General features: G+C 42.5%; 1 protein-coding gene across 1 annotated transcript in view; it reads left to right on the top strand.

Moving 5' to 3' along the window:
- The window catches only part of LOC136866859 (endochitinase), a 73,055-nt gene extending 46,311 nt beyond the window's left edge, over nucleotides 1-26,744 (top strand). The window contains exon 8 of the mRNA XM_067143954.2: nucleotides 25,843-26,744. Coding sequence (XP_067000055.1) covers nucleotides 25,843-26,048 — 206 coding nt within the window. The 3' untranslated portion in view covers nucleotides 26,049-26,744. The remainder of the gene's footprint in view (nucleotides 1-25,842) is intronic.
- Nucleotides 26,745-27,044: the final 300 nt, after the last annotated feature.

Below are 27,044 nucleotides of genomic sequence, written 5' to 3' on the forward strand. Positions count from 1 at the left end.
GCTCACAGCTGCGTGATCCTAATCGCACTGCCAACTCGCTCGGTAAAGTCTTTGCTTTAAGTCTGTTTCATAGGCGTTACTTTCTCAAACGTCGACTTCGGCTGGAGTAGATTTTGCAAAGTCGAGATTGTGTGAACTGTATTTGAGATTAACGATGATAAGTCTGTAAAAATAATAGAAAACAAGAGAAGGGCGACTTCCGTCAAGCATTTTTTACTCCTTTCTGATCAGGCCTAACATTTCGTAGTCCGACTACTTGGCTGAATGGTCAGCGTTGAGGCCTTAGGCTCAGAGGGTTCTGGTTCGATTCCCGGCCGGGTCGGAGATTTTAATTGCATTTGATTAATCTTTCTGGCCCGGAGACTTGGTGTTTGTGTTGGTCCCAACACGCTCCTCTTCATATTCAGACAACACACTACACTTCCAACCACTACAGAAATACGCAGTAGTGATTACACCCCTCCATATTGGGTTGGCGTCAGGAAGGGCATCCTGCCGTAAAAGACGCCAAATCTACATGTGTGACACAGTTCGCACCCGCGAACCCACAGGTGTAGGAAAAGCGGTAGACAAAGAAAAAGAAGAGGCCCAGCGCATCGTAACTTTTCGTGTTTTCCTTTTCTCAACCATAGAAGAAAATAAAAAGATTTTCAGCTTGTGAAAACTTGAAAAACTGAGTCAGTACATATACCTTTCCAATCATTCTGCTGAGAGGTGGCTGGCTTACACTTCCTAATTCATCAGCAACTAGTTGAAAATTGCCTTTAACAAAGGCCTATTTTTCTTTTCTTTTTTTTTCTTTTTTTACGTCGCACCGACACAGATAGATCTTATGGCGACGTTATCAATATAATAAATTAGGCCTATAACTAGAACATTGCTCTTATTCATTTAACATAACCTCAATAAGACGTGTAAAACATTACAATAAATTATAAATTAATAAATCTAGTAATACAAATCAAAATCCGCCTCTGTGGTGTAGTGGTTAGCGTGATTAGCTGCCAACCCCCGGAGGACCAGGTTCAATTCCCGGCTCTGCCACGAAATTTGAAAAGTGGTACGAGGGCAGGAATGGGGTCCACTCAGCCTTGGGAGATCAACTGAGTAGAGGTGGGTTCGATTCCCAACTCAGCCATCCTCGAAGTGGTTTTCCGTGGTTTCCCACTTCTCCTCCAGGCAAATGCCGGGATGGTATCTAACTTAAGGCCACGGCCACTTCATTCCCTCTTCCTTGCCTGTCCCATCCCTCCACAAGGCCCCTGTTTAACATAGCAGGTGAGGCCGTCTGGGCGAGGTACTGGTCATTCTCCCCAGTTGTATCCTCTGTCCCAAAGTCTGAAGCTCCAGGACACAGTCCTTGAGGCGGTAGAGGTGGGATCCCTCGCCGAGTCCGAGGGAAAAACCGACCCTGGAGGGTTAACAGATTTAATAAGAAGAAGAATACACATTAAAAAATGAAAGTAGTGAGAATGATTGCTGGTACAAACAGGTGGAACCTCCCCCCGCCCCACAAGGCCGCTGTTCAGAATAGCATGTGAGGCTGCCTGGGCGAAGTACTGGCCCTCCTTCACAGTTGTATCCCTAACCCAAAATCTCACCCTCAAAGACGCTGCCCTTGAGGTGGTAGATCTGGGATCCCTCGCTGAATTCGAGGGGAAAACCAGCCGTGGAGGGAAAACAGATTAAGAAAGAAAGAAAGAAAGAACGATCGAAAGAAAGAAAGAAAGAAAGAAAGGAAGAAAGAAAGAAAGAAAGAAAGAAAGAAAGAAAGAACACAGTAAATTTGCTTGTGTGTGTGGTGCGCGCATGTAAGGCTTGTCGCTATAAGGACACAGATACAATTGAATTATGTTGATATTGAACTGCAAGCCTCCGTGGCTCAGGCGGCGGCCTCTCACCGCTGAGCTCCGTGGTTCAAATCACGGTCGCTCCATATGACATTTGTGCTGGGCAAAGCGGAGGCGGGACATGCTTTTCTACGAGTACTCGGGTTTTCCATGTCATATTTCATTCCAGCAACACTCTCCAATATCATTCCGTATGTCATTTATTAATCATTGCCCCGGAGGAGTGGGACAGGCTTCGGTAGCCGGCACAATTTTTATCCTCGCCGCTGGATGGGGGCTGTATTCATTCCATCCCTGACTCGGTCGAATGACTAGAAACAGGCTGTGGATTTTCATTTCATTGAGACTGCAGTCCTCTACAAAATCTTACATTTAAAATGCAGAACAAGAACAACACTATCAAGCTCAACAGTTTTACAACGAATAGTATGTTCATTTTACAATCTAAAATCCAACTTCCGAGGCTTCTTAGAAAATAGATTCACCAGATCTTTTGGTTCTACAATTATGTCTCTGAATGTTTATTTAGTTTATTGTTAGTTTATCTTTATTTTCTTTTAGCAAAATATCCATGGAGCGTTTCTAACCCCCAGTAACCCTTCCTTGGCTACGCCCCTGTCCTCTACAGTCGACTTTGTGAAGTCGAAGTGCGGGCCATTGGCGCCTAAAAGCAAAGTCTCAACTATGAATGCGAAAATGATGACTTTGTTGGGTACAAAGTCGACTTTGCCTCAAAGTATTGTTCTTGAATACGACCCTTAGTGAGGATTGAGTTACAGTCAAACCTCGATATCTCGAACCTAGATAACTTGCAGTATTTCGATATCTCTGCATTAATCGAATTTTCAGTATCTCGAAGTAACTTCAATTTCCCGCCCGTTTGTTCTATTCTTCACGTGTATTTATTTCTCTGTTACTCGAAATTCGGTTACACGAATTTCTCGATTTCTCTAAGCAAACGTTTCCTCCCTTGAAGCAAAAAATACTTTGTAACTCGAATTTTGTACATTGACTGTAGCATTTGTAGTTTGTGAGGAACATTTTTTTTTTTTTTTTTTTTTGCTAGTTGTTTTACGTCGCACCGACACAGATAGGTCTTACGGCGACGATGGGACAGGAAAGGGCTAGGAGTCGGAAGGAAGCGGCCGTGGCCTTAATTAAGGTACAGCCCCAGCATTTGCCTGGTGTGAAAATGGGAAACCACGGAAAACCATTTTCAGGGCTGCCGACAGTGGGATTCGAACCTACTATCTCCCGAATACTGGATACTGGCCGCACTTAAGCGACTGCAGCTATGGAGCTCGGTGAGGAACAATTAACAAGTAAAGAAAGGGTTACAGTGATGCTGAGAGCTAATATGACGGGAACTGAAAAACAAACTTGTAGTGATCGGAAAATCGGCAAAGCCTCGTTGTTTTCGGGTGTGAATTAATTACCGGCCACGTACGAAAGCAACCCCGAAAGTCGTGGATGACAAGCTCCATTGACAAATCTTGGCTGGTTTCGATCTACTGTACATACAGATTCAATCAAATATAAATGACAGTGATTCTCACGGCAATAAATATTGTTGAAAAGTATGTGGAAGGAAAGAAGGTTAACAGTATAAAACAGAAGAGACTAACGAATTTTTACCAAAGGTGATCATGGAGGTATTTTTCTTGTTTCATCACTGTATACGCTGTAGTCTATCTTCTAAAAACTTGTTTTAATAAGGGCCATAATTAAAGCGGTGCCGTAAATTACGAATTTGTTAGTATATTTTTAAATAGAAGAGACTAACGGATTTTTTCCAAAGGTGTTCACCGGGGTATGTTTCTTGTTTCACCACTGCATACACTGTAGTATGTCTATCTTGTAAAAACTTATTTTAACAAGGGCCATAATTAAAGCGGTGCCGTAAGTTACGAGTTTGTTAGTATATTTTTAAATACTGTAAAAAATACTGTTTCAGTATAAGCACGAAGATACATATGATTCAGTTGTCTGTCTGTTAGGTCATCAGCCCGGAGGCTGGTTGGATCCTCAAATAGCACCACCAAAGGTTATGCGGTTATAAGGAAACCCCAAAAACTAATGGTAGCACCAAAATGAGGCGTACTAGGCAAGATGAGGAGTGAGATGGTTCGCCATTGCTTTCCTCACTGGGTCAGAAAGTACTATTGCAGCACGACTGACCCTATGAGCAGCACATTTCATAACACTCAGATGCACTAGTCATGCTCTGAATGTCATTACTCAGCACTACCCATACCCCAGCATCTTCCATATTGTCACAGCCATGGATGTTGACTGGGACTTCGGTGGAAGCTACACTTTACTCTGGCCTGTGCCAAGAGATGGATTCAAAAGTACTGTATCCATCAAGAAATGACAGCAGGCAGATGATTCAGTTATAAGCTATATATGCTCAAAAACGGTATTCTCCATATCTGGAAATTTCGATAACTCGAAATAAAATTTAGCTCCCGACGTGATTCGAGATATCGAGGTGCTTCTGTAATTGTAAAATTTTCTGGTTCTTATGAATTGTTGTAGGAAAGACTTTTCATATTATCCCGTGTGATTGAATGATTTGCTCCTCTTCAATATAAGAATACAGCTGCATGGACAGGTGCCTCCCTATTTTAACATGTCGTCAGGTGTGTTCTGCTTCTAACAGCTGTCAAGCAGGCCGTGACCTCAACTGCAGTGATTCAGAACACCTGGTCTGTGGCACACGCATGTTACCCTCAAGGCCGTATTGACCTCCACAGCTAGCTTCTCTCGTTACAGGCTTAAAATCATCCAATGCTTTCATTTCTAAATCTCAAATGTTTCACAGAGTAAATCAGACCCTAAACAGTTAGCAGTACTGATCATCAGTGACGCAGTAGTAAGTAATATGTTTTAATATAATGGTATTATTTTTACGTCCCACTAACTACACTTTTGATGGTTTTCGGAGACGCCGAGGTGCCAGAATTTTGTCGTGCAAGAGTTCTTTTACGACCAGTAAATCTACCGACACGAAGCTGACATATTTGAGCCCCTTCCAACACCACCGGACTGAGCCAGAATCGAACTTGCCAAGCACGCATTAAAAGGCCAGTGCCGACAACCGTTTGAACCACGCAGCCAGGCAGTAGAAGATTAAGTTAGGCTGAAATGCTGCATGACAGTTGGAACTTCGTGTTACTTAGTTGTTGAGAGGTGACAAGTGAACGTCGTAATTTAATTTTAAACAATGCAGACGGACCTCAGTTATGTGTTTTTCAAGGCATTGGAATAAAATCCATATATATGAAATAAGAATTTTGTGTGTACGTTGCTCAGAATTATAAAATAATGGTATTTCTGTATCCGTCGTGACCATAGTAACAAGGAAAAGCACTTTTCAATTTTCCCTCATCTCTGTCTGTCTCTCTGTCTGCCTTTCCGATGTATGTATGTACGCGCATCACAAAAACATGTCTGAAGATAATTTAATGAAAATCGGTATACTGTATAAAGTCGGAGAACGATGCACTATAATTTCGGCTACAAATAATTTTATTAACACTGAGTGAAATGGTAGTTTAGGGGAAGGCGTAAAATTTAATTCTCATATATCTATGTTATTTGTGGACCTATCGATAAAAACATTAAATCCGAACTTCGGTGGAATATGAGTCTTAGCCATTATAAAAATGGCTATAGAATCCATACCAAATCTTGGACTACATATCAACCTCACTGTGGACGTTTTATGCAACATAGCATGCAATGAATTTCAAAGAAATACTTTAATTGCCATTGGTGTAAGAAATGGTTTAATTTCTCCGTTCTTCTCTCATTCGACGTGCTGGCTGGTACAGATGTGCACATTAATGGTGTCCCGACATAAACAATCAATACTGCCCCACTCCAGTACTGAAAGAAGGGGAGACAGTGAAGGGGCAGTGTTGAAGGCCAATCCAGTACAAAACATGGGGGAAGGGAGTGAAGAGGTAGTGTCGAAGGCACAATGACTCACCTTTTCGCTTAACGCATTGCTGCATGGACTGCATGCAGACAGCCCGCTACAAGACTTCGTTGTGATCGAATGGCGGATATATTGAAGTACAGCATTAGGTTACCTACTCGTCCGGCCCCGCGGTGTACGGGGCACCGCGTCTGGCAGCCCCGGGTTCGATTCCCGGCAGGGTCAGGGGGTTTTAATTGTAAATGATTATATCGCTGGCCTGGGGACTGCGTGTTTGTGTCGTCCTTAACGTTTCTCACATTCAACACTCAACAATTCTGCAATTCCAATTACTTGCAGGTTCATATATTGTGCAAGTAGGGGCAAAAGAACTCTATAGGTCGACGCCCCGAACAGATAGCATTTTAACATAAAAAATAAAAAGTAACCTACTCTGATAATTACAGTATTAAGAGGTAAAGGAGGTTTTTTTTTTTTTTTTTTTTTTTTGCTAGGGGCTTTACGTCGCACCGACACAGATAGGTCTTATGGCGACGATGGGATAGGAAAGGCCTAGGAGTTGGAAGGAAGCGGCCGTGGCCTTAATTAAGGTACAGCCCCAGCATTTGCCTGGTGTGAAAATGGAAAACCACGGAAAACCATCTTCAGGGCTGCCGATAGTGGGATTCGAACCTACTATCTCCCGGATGCAAGCTCACAGCCGCGCGCCTCTACGCGCACGGCCAACTCGCCCGGTAAGGAGGTTTTTAACCGGAAAGTATTTTATACTAGTTAGGAATATTTTGTAGCTGCGTTATATCGGGTCTACCAATCCTTCTTCACCTCGTTCTTGCCATATTTATATCCATCTCCAAACTGTCTTAAGACTGCATGGTATTGCTTGTGCTATTGCTTGGGGGACCATGTGAGCCTCCCACATGCCAATAATACGTCCTTGATTTACCTGTGATAGGATATGAGCCATCTTATTACAACGTTACAATATAACGCCGGAATACATACACTGTGTATTCAGCACTACCTGTTCACCCCCTTCCCCTCCTTTTCAGTACTGGAGTGGCCTTCAGCACTATCCCTTTACTCTCTCTCCTCCTTTTCAGTACTGGAGTGGGGCAGTGTTAATTGTTTATGTCGGGACACCATTAATGTCCGTGCGCGTACACAGAGCTGCACACTCAAAAGAATGTTCAGGGAAGTACTCCTGGAAGTACATTGCTGGAATTCTAGGCCCTTACAACTGCATATCATTGTTCACTTCACACTACTCCCACTAAAAAAGAATTATAGGTTAGGTAGTGTACACGTTGTGAGCAAGATTGTACTAAATTGCATAGCACTTAACGTTACCCTAGAAACTCGATGGGGATGTCACCAAATGTCTTCTCATATGAAGACTGGGTTAGGGAAATTTCATTGTAAAGGTAGGCCCCCTTTCCTACCATCAGTTACAATCAGGTTGGGGAGTATTCATTATAATGGCAGACACTCACTCTCCACCTGCCTTTTTACATCCTCAGAAAGACCGTCTTAGTAGTCTTCCCAACTGAAATGAACATAGGTCATTACAATGACGTCAGTAGGAATGGCGCGATTAAAGCAATGTTTTCATATGATATACTCGATCAAGTAAAAAATCCATACATTTTCTTACTTTTAACGAACAATAATACGCTGCCGATCTAACAGTCCAAAGTTTCAGAGCTGTAATGACCAAGCCGCAGATAGCCGTGATCCATGAACACACTTCGTCTTATTTCGGCCGGGTGGGTGTGTCGAATAGTGGAGACTCCCAGGGCAAAAGCTATGTCCTTTTACTAATCTGTATCCTAGCAGTACCCGATGAGTCGGAAAATCTATCTGACTTGGAGGTAAATTTTTCCTCCAAGCCAGAGGAGAAACCCCCTCTTCACTGCTAATTTTAAATAAAATGAATGTAGAATTTAAGAAAAGTGAAGAGGAAGAAGCTTTTCTTAAGAAACGGCTCTTTTCAGGGTTGAATTTTGAGTTAGTGAATTGTGGGGCTATAATTTGGAATATGCCTAAATTGTAATTCTAGACCAGGTCATAATATTACTACTACTACTAAGTGAGCTTCTGCCTTAAGTATGTACACTGCTCGTTCAAACCAGCGCGTCAGAGTAGGGATCGAATAGCTAGACTATTATGATGAACCAGTCTGTTTCGTACCAGCAGTACGGTATCAGAAAATGTATGATCCAGAGGAATGGCGTGCTAAAGAAGAATGTTTTCCAACTCCCCAGCTATTACCCACCAATATTCAGTCAGGCTGTTATATTCGGTACGCAGCAGTAATTCCATCTATCCGAGTTGAGCGGCAGCATAAGAGACAACAAACAATGGTCAATGTAATGTTATTGTTGATCAATGTAATACGCTTTCAGTATGGTAGGCCTTCACATTTAGTTTCCTCCCGACTCTGAAATACCACTCTTATCATAGTCGGTACGGTAAAACTGAATAAAACATAAATGGTCGGAAATTGTATTCTCTATAACATTTGTTGTGTAGTACTTTTCGATAGGACCAATAACATAGGTATTTAAAAATTACATTTTAGGCGCCTTCCCCTAAACTACAATTTCATCCAGGATGAATAAAGTTGTTTATAACGTAGACTGTAGTTTCTTACTCGCCGACTCTATACACCGACTTTCATTAAATTCTGTTTACCCATTTTCTCGTGGCTCGGCGTTGATATGGACTTGGCAACAAAAATACAAATTCATGAATATCTGTGTTATCAAAGCCAGTACGGTAACAACGTATGACATAAATGATAGGAAATTTAATTCTATATAACTTTAGTTATGTAGTATTTATCGATAGGACCACTAATAATATAAATATTTGAGAATTAAATTTTAGGCCTTCCCCTAAACTACCATTTCACTCAGTGAGAGTAAAATGATTTATAGCCTAGATTGTAGTGGCTCATCTCCTTACTTCACATACCGATTTTCATTAAATTCTCTTCAGCCGTTTTCTCGTGATGCGTGTACATACATACATACATACATACATACATACTTACTGAACCCTTTAGGTCCATATTGAGGGATACCTACCTTTCTTACCTATCAGCAAAGCTCATGAGATCTGTCTCTTGGGTCGTATCGGGTTCTTCGTCACTTGCTGAGGTAAAGGTAGGGTTCAGTAATTCTAATCTATCTACTGGAATGAAAGGTCTGTTTAAAAGATTCCTATTTATTCAGGAAAATTCTGAAGCATTCTGATATGTCAATGGTATCATAGAAGTCAATTGTGTCCACTGGACACCACAATCATTTTTACATAAACGTCAGAACACTGGTGTGAGACTTTAACGTAACTGCCTGACGGGCATTCATACTAGAAACCATTGTCTCAATTATTAATCATTTAAGAAAGGAAAGTCTGGAAATCCTTAAATTCGGCTTCCATGTGAGACCACATGTACCATCATAGTGATTCGTTATGGTCCAGCCCTCGTAACACGAACTCTGGACTCTGGGAATAATTAAGGCAGTCCAATTGGTGTGTGCCACACAGTGGTTCTACGGCATGGACCCTTAATTGAATCGATGTGACCTGCGTCTATGTCATGGACCGACATCTCATCTTCTAAGTTACTTTAAAGTCATTGTGGATGATGACCGCAAGGAAATGATGCTACAATGGCATATGGCCCTAATCTAAGTCACTGAGGTTGATGACCCCCTGACCATCCAAGTTTCTAGGCTGAAGGTTAAACACAATTAAGTTACATCGGTTGACGACCAAAGTTTCCACTTTACTATCCCCAGCACATTCACTGCTCAATCAATCAAAGTTCAATAATTACAACAATAGCAATGCTCACAAACTTTGTGGCAGTAAAATCCATTTCCTTCGGATATGTCCCTTTAATCGTTACTTTATTTTTTAATATTCCCCAGAAAACAAACTAAAATTTCCAGAATGCATCTCCAAGTTATTCGCTTGATTAAAGTTATTTCAAAATGCGGTTTCACTGAATTTAATAATTAAATAAATTTAAATGATTTGACGAAATGTTAACGAACAACAAATTTTATCTCCGCGGACTCTGGTTTCTTCACAAATTTCTACGCAGCTGTGATGTGAATTCAATATTGTGATGTTTGTCTGGCTGGAAAAGAATTGTTACATAATTCATGTCCAGTCATATACACTGACTGACAGAGCAAATGCAACACCAAGAAGGAGTGGTCAGAATTTTATGCCAATTGCAGGGTAGACTGACGTCACTGAGGTATGCTCATGATGTGAAATGCGCCGCTGTGCTGCGCACGTAGCGAACGATAAATGGGACACGGCGTTGGCGAATGGCCTACTTCGTACCGTGATTTCTCAGCCGACAGTCATTGTAGAACGTGTTGTCGTGTGCCACAGGACACGTGTATAGCTAAGAATGCCAGGCCACCGTCAGCGGAGGCATTTCCAGCAGACAGACGACTTTACGAGGGGTATGGTGATCGGGCTGAGAAGGGCAGTTGGTCGCTTCGTCAAATCGCAGCCGATACCCATAGGGATGTGTCCACGGTGCAGCGCCTGTGGCGAAGATGGTTGGCGCAGGGACACGTGGCACGTGCGAGGGGTCCAGGCGCAGCCCGAGTGACGTCAGCACGCGAGGATCGGCGCATCCGCCGCCAAGCGGTGGCAGCCCCGCACGCCACGTCAACCGCCATTCTTCAGCATGTGCAAGACACCCTGGCTGTTCCAATATCGACCAGAACAATTTCCCGTCGATTGGTTGAAGGAGGCCTGCACTCCCGGCGTCCGCTCAGAAGACTACCATTGACTCCACAGCATAGACGTGCACGCCTGGCATGGTGCCGGGCTAGAGCGACTTGGATGAGGGAATGGCGGAACGTCGTGTTCTCCGATGAGTCACGCTTCTGTTCTGTCAGTGATAGTCACCGCAGACGAGTGTGGCGTCGGCGTGGAGAAAGGTCAAATCCGGCAGTAACTGTGGAGTGCCCTACCGCTAGACAACGCGGCATCATGGTTTAGGGCGCTATTGCGTATGATTCCACGTCACCTCTAGTGCGTATTCAAGGCACGTTAAATGCCCACCGCTACGTGCAGCATGTGCTGCGGCCGGTGGCACTCCCGTACCTTCAGGGGCTGCCCAATGCTCTGTTTTAGCAGAATAATGCCCGCCCACACACTGCTCGCATCTCCCAACAGGCTCTACGAGGTGTACAGATGCTTCCGTGGCCAGCGTACTCTCTGGATCTCTCACCAATCGAACACGTGTGGGATCTCATTGGACGCCGTTTGCAAACTCTGCCCCAGCCTCGTACGGACGACCAACTGTGGCAAATGGTTGACAGAGAATGGAGAACCATCCCTCAGGACACCATCCGCACTCTTATTGACTCTGTACCTCGACGTGTTTCTGCGTGCATCGCCGCTCGCGGTGGTCCTGCATCCTACTGAGTCGATGCCCTGCGCATTGTGTAACCTGCATATCAGTTTGAAATAAACATCAATTATTCGTCCGTGCCGTCTCCGTTTTTCCCCAACTTTCATCCCTTTCGAACCACTCCTTCTGGGTGTTGCATTTGCTCTGTCAGTCAGTGTATATTGTCTCGTGATCTCACACTTTTAAAATCTAATCTAGTCTTAACCATTATTAACACTTGGATATCCTAATAATCTTCGTACAAACCAAACAACTCGCCATATAATTACGATGTCGTATCTCGTCATTACCATTTATGAATTTTGCACACCCCTCACAGACAAACCGATCATCACAACCATCGCTCTATATTTTGGACAACCCTCACTTTGGTTACTCTGTTCCTTATAAGTACTCAAAGTTCGTGATTTCAAATGTTCATTACGTCCACAAATTACAGTATTTCACAATACTCAGATCATTACCGGCTATGAATTTCAACTAAATCCAGCATTTTAACATTTTCCCTGGCCGAGAATACAGTACAATCTCAATTCCATGCCTGTCCCGTTATCACAGCTGAGGCCTCTTGTCCCCCAAGTTCGCTTGGCAGTTACATGAAACACCTGGTTTGTTCACAGTTGACTGGCTTCTCAAAATGCTCTCTTTAAACTCTGCCGACAAAATTAAACAAATACGATATTCTAACCAACAAAATGCACAGATTAAGCTTCAAGATGCCCACACTAATTATACGCGTCGCCAATTGATACCGCTATGGATTTCTATGAATTTCTTTCCATTCCCAACATTATAAAATACCTCGCTCTATCGTGTCCCGGCTTCAATGACAGGACTCTAACCTGATTCGCACATCTCATCTCAACTCATATAAAATATTCCTCGGGCTTCCATGTCCCGGCTTCAATGACAGGTCCAACCTGATTCACAAATCTCATATCAACAAACTAACCTCTGTTTCACAGCTCCACAATTATCATCGACACAGAACTGGAATAAAATCCTCACTAGAAATCTCGACGTCTAATATCGCACAATGCATTAATCATGAATAACTTCGCATAAATGATATCGTATTCAATAACTTGATTTTTACGAGAAATGACTGAAACATTCTACTAGATCTTTTTATTGTCAGTCAGACACAGTTTAAAATGGGCATAGAAAAACGTTTCTCTCCGTGACCAAATTCATCACCCTAGGTTCTCACCCGACAGCGCGCTTCCACTCGATTGAAAATGAGTGACCATGGATTATTATTATTAACGTCAAATTGCAGACAGAAAAATTTTACGTCGACTGAACATCTTCATTTGGCATCACAAAATATAGGCAGTACACTTCACACGGATGACGATCTACATTGGACGTGATATCACTTCCGAACCCTATTCAATAACTTCTTACAACATCATACGGCACTCCCAAGACTTCAAAAATTTATCCAAGTGGAAAATAAAACAAATGACTCTTTTAGTCGTATTCTCACATTTACAAAACTTAGTAGGGTGACCACTGCGTCGTATATCCCCATTCAAATACACTTTTTGAGATCATGAGACAAGATATAAGAGGTAGTAAGATGGAAAGTCACCTACCTCATGTAGTCACGCCAGTGTTCGTCATAGGGCTCACCTGCGACCCGGGCATTTTATTTAGCCATTTTTACATTCATGGCTTTACAAACCATTTTTTTATATCTTCAGGTTTCCTGGAATAAAGCATAAAAAAAAGAAAATACCCTTCACTTGTTTGCTGAGTGCACACGATGGATTATAATTATTTCCGCACACGAATTACTTAATCACATTAGAATTTATTCAGTACTTTGACCGTCCTATCTGGTACAATTATTTCACTCGAGAAAACTATCTCCTCACGGAGTCAAGACCTAGCCGCAATGGCTAAAATCTGCAGTTGAACTCAGTCTACTTTCGTTGTTTTATTTCGCAGAGCAGCTCAACAATTTTTCGTCCGCTTTATATCACAAATGCCGGAGAAGGAGACTTCGTCATGGCGTCCCTTCGTATTTATAGCAGTTACCCCCTCTCTTCGGATATCTCCCTTTGCCGCCAAGAAAATTTCTATAAATTTTCTGACTTACCTAAACTGTAATTTCAAGAGTTTTGAAAGTGACTACATGCTTGCTACATTTCTGGCGGTAGTGTTCATGGCCTCCTCTGCGAACCATGTGACCTTGCCGCGGTGGGGAGGCTTGCGTGTCCCAATGATGCAGATAGCCGAGCCGCAGGTGCAACCATATCGGATGGGTATCTGTTGAGAGACCAGACTAACGAATGGTTCATCGAAAGGGGGGTAGCAGCCTTTCGCTAGTTGCAAGGGCGGCAGTCTAGATGATTGACTGATACGGCCTTGTAATAATACTCAACATGGCTTAGCTGTGTTGATACTGCTACCCGGCTGAAAGCAACGGGAAACTACAGCCGTAACCACCTCCCGAGGACATGCAGCTCTCTCTGTATGAATGATGGACTGATGATGGCTTCCTCCCGGGTAAAATATTCCGGAGGTAAACTAGTCCCCCAGTCGGATCTCCGGGTGGGGACTACACGAGAGGGGGCGATCATCAGGAAGATGGATACTGACATTCTGCGAGTCGGAGCGTGGAATGTTAGAAGTTTGAATCGTTGTGGTAGGTTAGAGAATCTGAAAAGGGAGATGGATAGGCTAAAGTTAGATGTAGTTGGTATAAGTGAAGTACGTTGGCAGGAAGAACAGGATTTTTGGTCAGGCGACTACCGAATTATCAACACGAAATCAAACAGTGGTAATGCAGGAGTTGGTTTAATAATGAATAAGAAAATAGGGCAGCGGATAAGCTACTACGACCAGCATAGTGAAAGAATTATTATCGCCAAGATAGACACCAAACCAATGCCCACCACAATAGTGCAGGTCTATATGCCTACTAGTTCAGCGGATGATGAAGAAATTGAAAGAATATATGAGGAGATAGAAGATTTAATACAATATGTCAAAGGTGACGAGAATCTAATTGTGATGGGAGACTGGAACGCAGTGGTAGGCCAAGGAAGAGAAGGTAGCACAGTAGGAGAATTTGGATTGGGACAAAGGAACGAAAGAGGAAGTCGGCTGGTTGAATTCTGCACTGACCATAATTTAGTCCTCGCCAATACTTGGTTCAAACACCATAAACGACGGCTGTATACGTGGACGAGACCTGGAGACACTGGAAGGTATCAAATAGACTTCATTATGATTAGGCAGAGATTCAGAAACCAGGTGTTGGATTGCAAAACTTTCCCAGGAGCAGACGTGGACTCTGACCACAACTTGTTGGTCATGAAATGCCGTCTGAAGTTGAAGAAATTGAAGAAAGGAAAGAATGCAAAAAGATGGGATCTAGACAAGTTGAAAGAAAAGAGTGTGAGGGATTGTTTCAAGGAACATGTTGCACAAGGACTAAATGAAAAGGCCGAAGGAAACACAGTAGAGGAAGAGTGGAGAGTCATGAAAAATGAAGTCAGTAGGGCTGCTGAAGAAATGTTAGGAAGGAAGAAAAGATCAACTAAGAATCAGTGGATAACTCAGGAGATACTAGACCTGATTGATGAACGACGAAAATACAAGAATGCTAGAAATGAAGAGGGCAGAAAAGAATACAGGCGATTAAAGAATGAAGTGGATAGAAAGTGCAAGGTAGCTAAGGAAGAATGGCTGAAGGAGAAGTGCAAGGATGTCGAAGGCTGTATGGTCCTGGGAAAGGTAGATGCTGCATACAGGAAAATCAAGGAAACCTTTGGAGAAAGGAAATCTAGGTGCATGAATATTAAGAGCTCAGATGGAAAGCCACTTCTAGGGAATGAAGACAAAGCAGAAAGATGGCAGGAGCATATCCAACAATTGTATCAAGGTAAAGATGTAGATAATTTCGTTCTGGAACATGAAGAGGCTGTTGATGCTGATGAAATGGGAGACCCAATTTTGAGGTCAGAGTTTGACAGAGCTGTGAGTGACCTAAATAGGAACAAGGCACCTGGAATTGATGATATTCCCTCTGAATTACTGACTGCCTTAGGAGAAACCAGCATGGTAAGGTTATTTCATTTAGTGTGCAAGATGTATGAGACAGGAGAAGTCCCATCTGATTTTCGGCAGAATGTTGTTATACCTATTCCCAAGAAAGCCGGTGCTGGCAGGTGTGAAAACTACCGCACTATTAGTTTATTATCTCATGCCTGCAAAATTTTAACACGTATTATTTACAGAAGAATGGAAAAACAAGTTGAAGCTGAGTTGGGGGAAGATCAATTTGGCTTCAGAAGAAATGTAGGAACACGTGAAGCAATCCTGACTTTACGTCTGATCTTAGAGGATCGAATCAAGAAGGACAAGCCCACGTACATGGCATTCGTAGATCTAGAAAAGGCATTCGATAATGTTGATTGGACCAGGCTATTTATGATTCTGAAGATGATAGGGATCAGATACCGTGACCGAAGAATTATCTACAACCTGTATAAAAATCAGTCTGCAGTGATAAGAATCGAGGGCTTTGAAAAAGAAGCAGCAATCCCGAAAGGAGTGAGGCAAGGCTGCAGTTTGTCTCCTCTCCTTTTCAATGTTTACATAGAACAGGCAGTAAAGGAAATCAAAGAGAAATTTGGAAAGGGAATCACAGTCCAAGGAGAGGAAATCAAAACCTTGAGATTTGCCGATGATATTGTTATTTTATCTGAGACTGCAGAAGATCTTGAGAAGTTGCTGAATGGTATGGATGAAGTCTTAGGTAAGGAGTACAAGATGAAAATAAATAAGTCCAAAACAAAAGTAATGGAGTGCAGTCGAACGAAGGCAGGTGATGTAGGAAATATTAGATTAGGAAACAAAGTCTTAAAGGAAGTAGATGAATACTGTTACTTGGGTAGTAAAATAACCAACGATGGCAGAAGTAAGGAGGACATAAAATGCAGACTAGCACAAGCAAGGAAGAGCTTTCTTAAGAAAAGAAATTTGCTCATTTCAAACATTGATATCGGAATTAGAAAGATGTTTTTGAAGACTTTCGTGTGGAGCGTGGCATTGTATGGAAGTGAAACATGGACGATAACTAGCTCAGAAAGAAAGAGAATAGAAGCTTTTGAAATGTGGTGTTACAGAAGAATGCTGAAGGTGAGATGGATAGATCGAATCACGAATGAAGAGATACTGAATCGAATTGGTGAGAGGAGATCGATTTGGCTAAATTTGACGAGAAGAAGAGATAGATTGATAGGACACATCTTAAGACACCCAGGACTTGTTCAGTTGGTTTTTGAAGGAAGTGTAGGTGGCAAGAACGGTAGGGGTAGACCAAGGTATGAATATGACAAACAGATTAGAGCAGATGTAGGATGCAATAGTTACGTAGAAATGAAAAGGTTAGCACAGGATAGGGTGGCATGGAGGGCTGCATCAAACCAGTCTATGGACTGATGACTCAAACAACAACAAGAACAGTGTTCATGGACATTTAAAATTTTTACGGGTTCGATTTGCGAGATGATTGACCCCTTTGATAGGCACTATATTTTTTTGACTTGGCTTGGGTCACGCCATGTACACGCGCTTTGAAATAGTTCACAAAAATGACTTGAGATTCTTCCGCCGTTGACACGTGTGGCTGACGTCACGTACCCCAGAGCGTGGGACCGAAGGTAATCACCCCCTCGTCACGTGTCAAATCCATGCTATCAAAAATCCAACTTTTAAATGATTGTCGATTTATGCATAATGTTCTTAGGGCACAAAGGTCATGGGTTCAATACATACATACATACATACATACATACATACATACATACATACAGACAGACAGACAGACAGTCAGACAGACAGACAGACAGAAATTACGGAAAAGTAAAAATTGCATTTCCTTGTTACTATGGACATGGCCGATACAGAAATACCATTCTTTTCAAATTCTGAGCAATGTACAGATACAACTCTTATTTTATATATATATATAGATATCTTTTTAACCGGGCGAGTTGGCTGTGCGGTTAGGGGCGCGTAGCTGTGAGCTTGCATCAGGGAGATAGTGGGTTCGAGCTCGACTGTCGGCAGCCTTGAAAATGGTTTACCGTGGTTTCCCATTTTCATACCAGGCATGTGCTGGGGATGTACCTTAATTAACACCACGGCCGCTTCAGCCCACTCCTAGCCCTTTCCTATCTCATCGTCGCCATAAGACCTATATGTGTCGGTGCGACGTGAAACAAATTGTAAGAAAAGAGATTATTTTTCCTTTTTGTCATGTGTCAAGTATTAATACAAACGAACTGACATCGATTTGTTGTGGGTGATTTCCGACAAAAGAGTAGCGTTACAAAAATGTTGCAAAGTTTGGGCTGGGAAGAGTTAGGAGAAAGGAGACGTGCTGCTCGACTAAGTGGTATGTTCCGAGCTGTCAGCGGAGAGATGGCGTGGAATGACATTAGTAGACGGATAAGTTTGAGTGGTGTCCTTAAAAGTAGGAAAGATCAGAATATGAAGATGAAGTTGGAATTCAAGAAGACAAATTGGGGCAAATAATTCATAGGAAGGGGGGTCCGGCTCGGCTGAATGGTCAACGTACTGGCCTTCGGTTCAGAGGGTCCCGAATTTGATTACAGGCCTGGTCGGGGATTTTAATCGTTTCTGATTAATTCTTCTGGCTCGGGGACTGGGTGTATGTGTCCGTCCCAACACTCTCCTCATCATATACCACACTACCAACCTTTCGGAACCTTTCCTTCACTATGAAAATTAGCCAATGTTATCCCTATGCCTAAGAAACCCGACCCCTCCCTACCATCCGACTACAGACTAATTTCTGTCCTCTTACCGGGCGAGTTGGCCGTGCGCGTAGAGGCGCGCGGCTGTGAGCTTGCATCCGGGAGATAGTAGGTTCGAATCCCACTGTCGGCAGCCCTGAAAATGGTTTTCCGTGGTTTCCCATTTTCACACCAGGCAAATGCTGGGACTGTACCTTAATTAAGGCCACGGCTGCTTCCTTCCAACTCCTAGGCCTTTCCTATCCCATCGTCGCCATAAGACCTATCTGTGTCGGTGCGACGTAAAGCCCATAGCAAAAAAAAAATTCTATCTTACTTGCGATTTGCAGAGCACTCGAGCGTCTGGTTCATGAGCAGGTGTTGGAATACTTAAACAACAATTCTCTCCAATAGACCAATTGCAATCTGGCTTCAAGAAGGGACACAGCACAGCAACTGCCCTGCTCAAAGTGACTGATGACATACGACACGCAATGGGCCAAAGACTGGTGACAGTACTTACTCTCCTCGATTTCAGTAGCGCATTTGACACTATAAATATCCAGACTCTACTAAACAAGATGCAATTTTACTACTTCGAACAACGAACTATTACCAAATACTTTAATACACCAATACCGGACAGCTCTATATCAACAGCATTGAGTCGAGTGCGAACAGCGATGGTGGTGACATCTAGCGTGTTGGTGTGAACTGCATACTCGTCTATGCTACAGTTGAGAGGAATGCACTACACTCATTGGAAATATTTGTTAAAATATTTTAATAATCATAATAAGTAAGAATGAAATTTTAAAATATGAAATGCCTCTTTCAAAAACCTCCAAACGAGCATTATGTTAGCCGTGCCTTTCGCTATGTCTTGAAAATTAAAAGCAGCATTTGTTTGAGGATCCACCCATCCTCTGGGGGAAATATTTAACAACTACCTACTCTCTCCAGTTTTTTCTAGCCTGGCGAAGGAGTTTGTATGGACTTAGCCTAGTTTTGCGGCCTTTCCTACCACCAATCGTATATGGAGGGATATATATTCACTACCTCGTGTTTCTGTAGTTGTTTCTCGTGTGACATGTTGTATACATTTGCAGATGCGTATGAATACGAACACAAACCCGTAGCCCCCGATCTACAGGAATTAACAGACGCGAATAAAATCTCCGACTTAGTCGGGAATCGCACCTGGGTCTTCTGAACCGAAGGCCAGTACGCTGACCTTTCCGTGGTGGTGATTACTTTTTAAGAGGAAGTACAACTGGCCAGCCATCCTCTATTAACACTAATCAGAAGGGAAATGGAAGAGATCCAACACTCCGAAGAATGAAGGTATCATAAAAACGGGGGGCACGAAGCGCTAACCATTCAGCCAAAGCGCCAGAGCGGGCAGATAACTTAACAACATCCATGATTTATTACAATTTTGGGAAAGAGAAGCTGTAATTAAGGAACAGGAGTTCTGATCCATTATTTTGACTTCTTTTTCTTCCTTTTCTGCTTAGATATGGCCGATCTTCCCGAAGGCTACAGGAGAACTCAGCTCACGCTGCTCTCTCGTTTTCGCTGTACTTTGAATTTTCTGTTGTACCTCTGAAGACAGAAATACATAATATGTTTAACACTTTGGGGTTACGGTGAGTGAACTAGGATGTTCTTGACAAGGAAGAAGTGTTCAGAATTTCCTAAAGCCTCTTTCACAAATTTATGCATGAAGAATTACCATACACACGTATTAAATTAGTTGGACTGGTGCTCAAGCCTATGCCTGTAATACACTGAAATAATTGTCTTGCCCGCTTCTGTGGTGTAGTGGTTCATGTCATTAGCTAATACCCCCGAAGGCCCGGGTTCGATTCCCGGCTCTGCCACGAAAATGAAAAGTGGTACGAGGGCTGGAACGGGGTCCTCTCAGCCTCGGGAGGTCAACTGAATAGAGGTGGGTTCGATTCCCACCTCAGCCATCCTGGAAGTGGTCATCCTTCTCCAGGCAAATGCCGGGATGGTAGCTAACTTAAGGCCACGGCCGCTTCCTTGTCTATCCCTTCCAATCTCCCTATGCCCCCGCAAAGCCCCTGTTCAGCATAGCAGGTGAGACCGCCTGGGCGAGGTACTGGTCATCCTCCCCAGTTGTATCCCCTGACCCAGAGTCTGAAGCTCCAGGACACTGCTCTTGAGGCGGTAGAGGTGGGATCCATGGCTGAGTCCGAGGGAAAAACTGACCCTGGAGGGTAAACAGATAAAGAAGAAGAATTTTCTTACGCCGGGCTGAGTGGCTCAGACAGTTGATGCGATGGCCTTCTGATCCAAATTTGGCAGGTTCGATCCTGGCTCAGTCCGGTGGTATTTGAAGGTGTTCAAATACGTCAGCCTCGTGTTGGTAGATTTACTGGCATGTAAACGAATTTCTGCGGGACTATATTCCGGCACCTCTGCGTCTCCGAAAACCGTAAAAGTACTTACTGGGACGTAAAGAAAATTATTATTATTATTATTATTATTATTATTATTATTATTATTATTATTATTATTATTATTTTCTTAAAGTAAAAAAATGACTGGATTCGAAACTCATGGCCTTCAATTTTCAATTTCAAGACTACCGCGATAACCATTATGCTACAGGCCCACAAGTTTTCGATTGTGTAATTTATGGTACTGTTTAACAATGTGGACCCTCAAGTTTGAGTATACTAGAGTTCCATATATGTTAATATTATTGCTTTTACGTCCCACTAACATTTCAGTAGAGTATTTGATTGATTTTCTTAATATAAGGGTCATAGAATGAAACCTCAACACAGATGCGAGGTCATTACTTTTTTAATACTTTCTGTCCTTATCAGTTCCCATGCCCATTAGCTTGTGGGTAATTTGTTCAGCGCATAACACTTTTCTTGGAATATAACTGCAATGTAAGATTATTTAGTGACAAACACTGATACATTATAAACAACACAGCAGTGCGCCAAGAATCATACAGATGACAATATGTTATTGAAGAGTTGGTCACACCAAGCCATGTAGGTAGCAGCACTATCGACTTTCTCACTGAAAACAGCAAGCTGTCCGGTATTATCATATTAAAGTATTTGCTATTACTTTCTTTTCATCGTACCTCAAAAATCGCGCTCAACGAATTATAACCCTTGATCAAACCTCTCACTGGCTGACCAGGAAGGAAGGCACGCCGCAGTTTAGTGTTTTGGGCTCATTGCTCTTTATTTTGTAGATAAACGAAATTTCATCTAATTTAAAGAATTGTAGCTACCAATCTTTATGCGGACGACTTACAAATTTACTGTCACTGTAAGACATCTGATTTGCCTCATGCCCTAACAGTCATCAACGCTGACCTTCAACGAATTAATGCATACTCCTTGAAAAATGCCCTCCTTCTTAACCCCTCCAAGACACAAGCAATCATTATTGGCTCTCAAAAATTGTTCACACTACGATACGAAACTATTCCTCCAATTATACTGAATGGTAGAGTTATTCCATTCAGCCAAACTGTGAGAAATCTTGGAGTGACAATGAACGAAACTTTAAATTGGTCTGAATATATTAAGAATGTGTGTAAAAAGATATGTTCGATACTTCATTCGGTTAAAAGAAACAGCGATATTTTACCTTGTAATGTGAGAGTCAAACTCACATACGCTAGTGCTTCCCGTCCTCGATTACTGTGACGTCATTCTGCTAGACGCAACAAAAGAGCAGACTTCAAAACTTCAGCGAGCGCTTAATTGTTGCCTTAGATATACAGTATATATACAGTCTGTGTTATGATACACATGTCACCCCATACTATCACACTATTCCATGGCTGAAACCTAACAAACGAAGAACCTATCACATACTGATACAGATATACAGACTGCTCTCTGAAGACAGACCACTATACATTTCATCCCAGCTTAAGTATTTTTCCTCCTTTCACAGCAGTAATACCCGCTCTGGTTCCTCCCTTTCTATTCCTGTTCACCGATCATCTATGCACATCAATTCCTTTGTTGTGGCGGGTTCTAGACTTTGGAATTCCCTGCCTGTCAGTGTCAGAAATTCCACCTCATTTCAGTTTAAGACTGCTTGCCGAGACTACCTACTGAATGCAGCTCACTAACTTGTATGACTGGAAGATCGAATGAATGTGAGTTAGAAAAGACATTACACTTTTCTGTAGGTCATTATTTACTATATATTTAACCAGACCAAACCAAACCCCATGGCACTACAGCCCTTGAAGGGCCTTGGCCTACCAAACGACCGCTGCTCAGCCCGAAGGCTTGCAGATTACGAGGTATCGTGTGGTCAGCACGACGAATCCTCTCGGCCGTTATTCTTGGCTTTCTAGACTGGGGCCGCTATATCACCGTCAGATAGCTCCTCAATTCTAATCACGTAGGCTGAGTGGACCTCGAACCAGCCCTCAGGTCCAGGTAAAAATCCCTGGCCTGGCCGGGAATCGAACCCGGGGCCTCCGGGTAAGAGGCAGGCACGCTACCCCTACACCACGGGACCGGCTTATTTACTATATATTATGTACTCAAACTCTGCTCCCAATGATGTGTCACTACAGTGGTTAAGTGTAAGAGAGGGCCAAGAGCCCTAACTTCGCCACCTACAAAGGCACAATAAATAAACTACAGAAACACGCAATAGTGATTACATCCCTCCACATAGGATTTGCGTCAGGAAGGGCATCCGGCCGTAAAACAGGGCCAAATCCACATGTTCGCACCCGCGAACCTACAGGTGTGGGAAAAGCCGTAGGAAAAGAAGAAGAAGAAACGTATAGGAAGGCAGTTAGGGATTGGAATGACTTACCAAGGGAGATGTTCAATACATTTCCAATTTCTTTGCATTCATTTAAGAAAAGGCTAGGAATACAACAGATAGGGAATCTGGAGATCTCAAGCACATTTTGTTTAAGTGTGGCCTTTATGAAGCTTCTCGGAGCCGCTTTCTATCTGAAGTATGTTATCTACAAGTGCCGTTCCCGACCAGCGCTGCATTGGTGTTGCAAGGTGAAAACAATTCAGTTCTCAATGCTGTGATGCGCTTTTTGAGAACCGCGGATATAAGAATTTGACTTTGTGCTCGTCTCATTGTTGCCAGTGTTTAGTTTGTTCTCCCGGAAGAGAGATTCAGTGTAGTGTTATGTACTTGAAGAATGTGGTCGATCGTGCCGCAGTGATCGAGAGTGACTGGAAGAACTTCGCCCAGTCTTCACGGCCTGTGACGTAGCCAGGTCACTGTGGTTGAAGAGCATATGCCTGTCAGCCCGCCCATTTGCAGTGCTGGGCGCCCGCGGGACGGAATGCCCAGCGTGAGCACCTCTGCTGTACACGGGCGGCGTATACAGAGTAGGTTTTGGCCTACAAGTGGCCACGGCTGGTCCATGGTTCGACAGCTCTGCATTCCGACCGACCAACCGAGCAGAGGATGGATGGCCATGGTCCTACACCTCTGCATTCGGGATACGGGGACTGGTCCCCACTGTTTTTCGTGGTTTTCCATTCTCTTGCACGAAGGCGAATGCCGGGACAGTTCCTATTATAGACCACGGCCGCCAAACCCCTCACTTTCTCCGCACATCTTCTCCACCTTTACAAATCTCCTGGCCTGAGAGACGGCGTCACTGTCTAGGACGCCCGCCGTCCCCTACTTACACGACCACTCAGATACTGGTGTATAGTCACCACGCCATGTGTTCCCCTGCTGGCAGCCTTTGAGCTGTAGCGAAACACTTGATTTAGTCCTTTAACGCCCTTTAAAGCCATTGTTATATTAATTTTTGGTTTGTGTCATATGCAGCGGTTCTCAATTATGTTTTTGCTTTGGTTAATATATTTTTATATTATAGGGCATACTGCTGCTTTACATTGAATATATTTGCTTCAGCATATAATTGACCACTTGGCGTAATCTTTCTTTCTGTTATATTATCTGTAGTGTATGGTTTTGATTAACTTGTATTTTATTGTATTTTATTAATATACTTTTTCCGGTCTTAAAAAGTATAATTTACATCCCTGTTGCACTATTGTGAGCGGTTTGCCCTGGGTAGAGAAATGTTTAAAGAAGTGTGTATTGTTCTCAGTAAGCCTAAGTAATACTGAGCTGTGAAATAGACAAAAATGCTGTATCTTGAGGTCGGATTTCACGGCCGTCATCTAGCGAGGAAATGTTGTTTCCAGTCTAGTAAGTCGTAGTCACTCTTTGACAAGTATCAACGTTTCAAATACCCTTCAGCGGGTCTTGTCAAGGAAGTCTGGTGGTCCAGCGTACTAGAATCTGTAGGTTCATATTAAAGTACTTATAGGTCTTATTATTATTATTTTTATTTTTATTATTATTATTATTATTATTATTATTATTCTGCCTCCAGTTTTTCGTGTCAGTATAGAACGTCGCTGTGTTCGATGAGCTCCATTTCTTTCTTCCCACTTCTCACCGCTCACGTACTTTCTTCTCCTTCACGTCTTCTTCTGGTTTTCCCTCATAGTCATAAAATACAGCAAAGTAGTATCAAAACTCAGAAAATATGCCTTAAGTACCTCCACCTTTCCACTTATTAAGCCATGTAAGTGAATTCTCACAAAATTAATTAAATATTAAGAAATATCGTATTCCCCTAGATATATTTTAGATGTTTTGTTTTAATCGTAATTAATCTTCGGCATTAAGTTTTATCTCTGGTTTTTCTTATGTGTTCTCTTCCTTGTTAATATAGTGTATGTTTCTGAAATGTTAAAAGAAATATTATACTCTCCCAGATGTTAATCTTTATTTATCCTCAGTATGAAAATCTATCTTACGCTCTTTTATTCATTCTTGTTATTAGATTTTGTATATTAATTTATATATTTAAGTTACAGTGGCAGTTAGTTACAGCCAAAGGGACCTCTGGTCCTACTGTACTTGTAATTAACTTTAAATAAATACATTTTCTACATTTCTTCTATTTACGCCCAATGTCCTTCTCCATCACATTTTTTTTTTTTTTTTGCATAAATAATTCTAATGTCTTCTCGCAACATGGCCAAACCGGCGTAATTCTCCCGCTAGTTCTACAACCTTCATTGTCCCTCTGATGTGTTCGTTACGGGCTCAGACGAGTCTGGTGACTTCATACACCCATCTTAACATCTTAATTTTGTCTCTCATTTTATTGATCTTGCCATTTATTCAAAGACCAGGTTTAGATGCCATAAATCATTAATTGATCATTGTCATGTACACTTTTTCTTTAACCCTGACTTGTACTCTGTCACACAGTACCCCAATTGCCTTCTTCCTGTTCTTCCAGCCTGTCTGAATTCTGCTTGTGAGCCCCAATTCCACATTTCTCGTTTCTTCTAAAACTATTCCAAGCATTTGAAGCAGCCCACTCTCTTGATGATTTCATCGTTCAATTGCATATTATCTTAGACTTACAGTAGTACTCATACATGTACACGCATACACAGAAATGGTGTCTCGATATAAACAAATTATGGCGTCCTCCCATTTCCTCGCTTAACACATTGCTTCAGGTAAACAGCCCGCTCCAAGACTTTGTTGTGATTTAATTGTGCACAGTGGCGGATGAATAGTAATACACACACTGTGCCTTTAGAACTACCTGTTCACTCCCTTCCTCTCCTTTTCGGCACTGGAGTGGTCTTCAAGACCATCCCTTCACTGCCGCCCCTCCTTTTCATTACTGGAGTGGGGCAGTGTTTATTGTTTATGTCAGAACACCATTTATGTGCATGCGTGTACCATAATTTTAGAAACAGTGGTCTAATAGTGCTGAAATTCTTTCAGGAAACCAGTGGGTGGGATATGATGATCCAACCAGTCTGACCACCAAGATGAACTTCATTAAGCAGAAAGGTTACGGTGGTGCCATGGTGTGGTCCATTGACATGGATGACTTCGTTGGAGTTTGTGGCTCCAGAAATGCACTTCTTAATATTTTAAATAGCCAAATGTCAAGTTACATCGTCCCTAAACCTGCTAGAAAGGGATAATACATATCACGCCCTAAATGAGTAGAAAGTTTCAGAAGTTCTGGATGACCAAGTTCCAAACCCCGATGTTGACAGCGACCAACCTGAGTGTGAATATACCTGAATTCCCTACCTCTTTCCCATATGCTCATTCACTCCAGGAAAATGTTACTATGTTCCTTGATATGAAGATTTACAGACTCACATCTGTCCAAACAGAACAATACCTCAGGACAACGGTTAGACGAAACTAAAAACCCAGAAGATATTGATCAAGAGGTTTTCAGTATTCAATATACAGTAAGCCTTCAATAGCTCAGATGAATTGTAAGAGAAAATATCATATCTGATGGTTATTCCTCAGAGCTATTGGAAGGATGAATATACAGTACAAGGTGGTCGGAAGAAACGTGATTCGGGTATATGAGCGTTAGAGGGTTGCTCACTTTGATAAATAATTGGAGAACAAATTTCGGTAACTCTCACCGTTGTCATTTTATCAGTTACTGAAGTTAGCCAATCAGATCACTTCGCGGGTGAATTCAAATAGGCTATGCGAGGCTGTGTTGCTAAATCTGCAGGTGGCTTATTACCGGCTTGAGAGCCATGCCGAGAAATCAGCATCAAACACAAACAGACCGTGGTGAGGTGTGACAAACAGTTATATTTGTGTAACTGCTATATCTGTCACTGCTACAATAAAGTAACTGTAAAAAGTAACAGTTGAAAATAACGTCCAACTTTACTCACCTTTTATTGGTCACGGCTTCAAGCTTGTCTCCTTACCGCTTTGTTGCGAAGTCGCATTCATTCACTCTCACATGCGCGCACGCACCACTGCACTGTTGAAAGTCGCTGCAGCAAAACACGCATTCCTATTTGCTATAAAGAGGCAGACAACGGACGAAATGAGAAGCGTCTGTTCTGAAATCTAGACGAGTGAGTTTGACAATGCCCCGATCAAGAATAGAAGGCAAGAAAACAAGATGATCTATCTGCCAAACGTCGACACAGACC

This window comes from Anabrus simplex, chromosome 3 (assembly GCF_040414725.1).
Source record: "Anabrus simplex isolate iqAnaSimp1 chromosome 3, ASM4041472v1, whole genome shotgun sequence".
NCBI classification, from domain to species: Eukaryota; Metazoa; Arthropoda; class Insecta; order Orthoptera; family Tettigoniidae; genus Anabrus; species Anabrus simplex.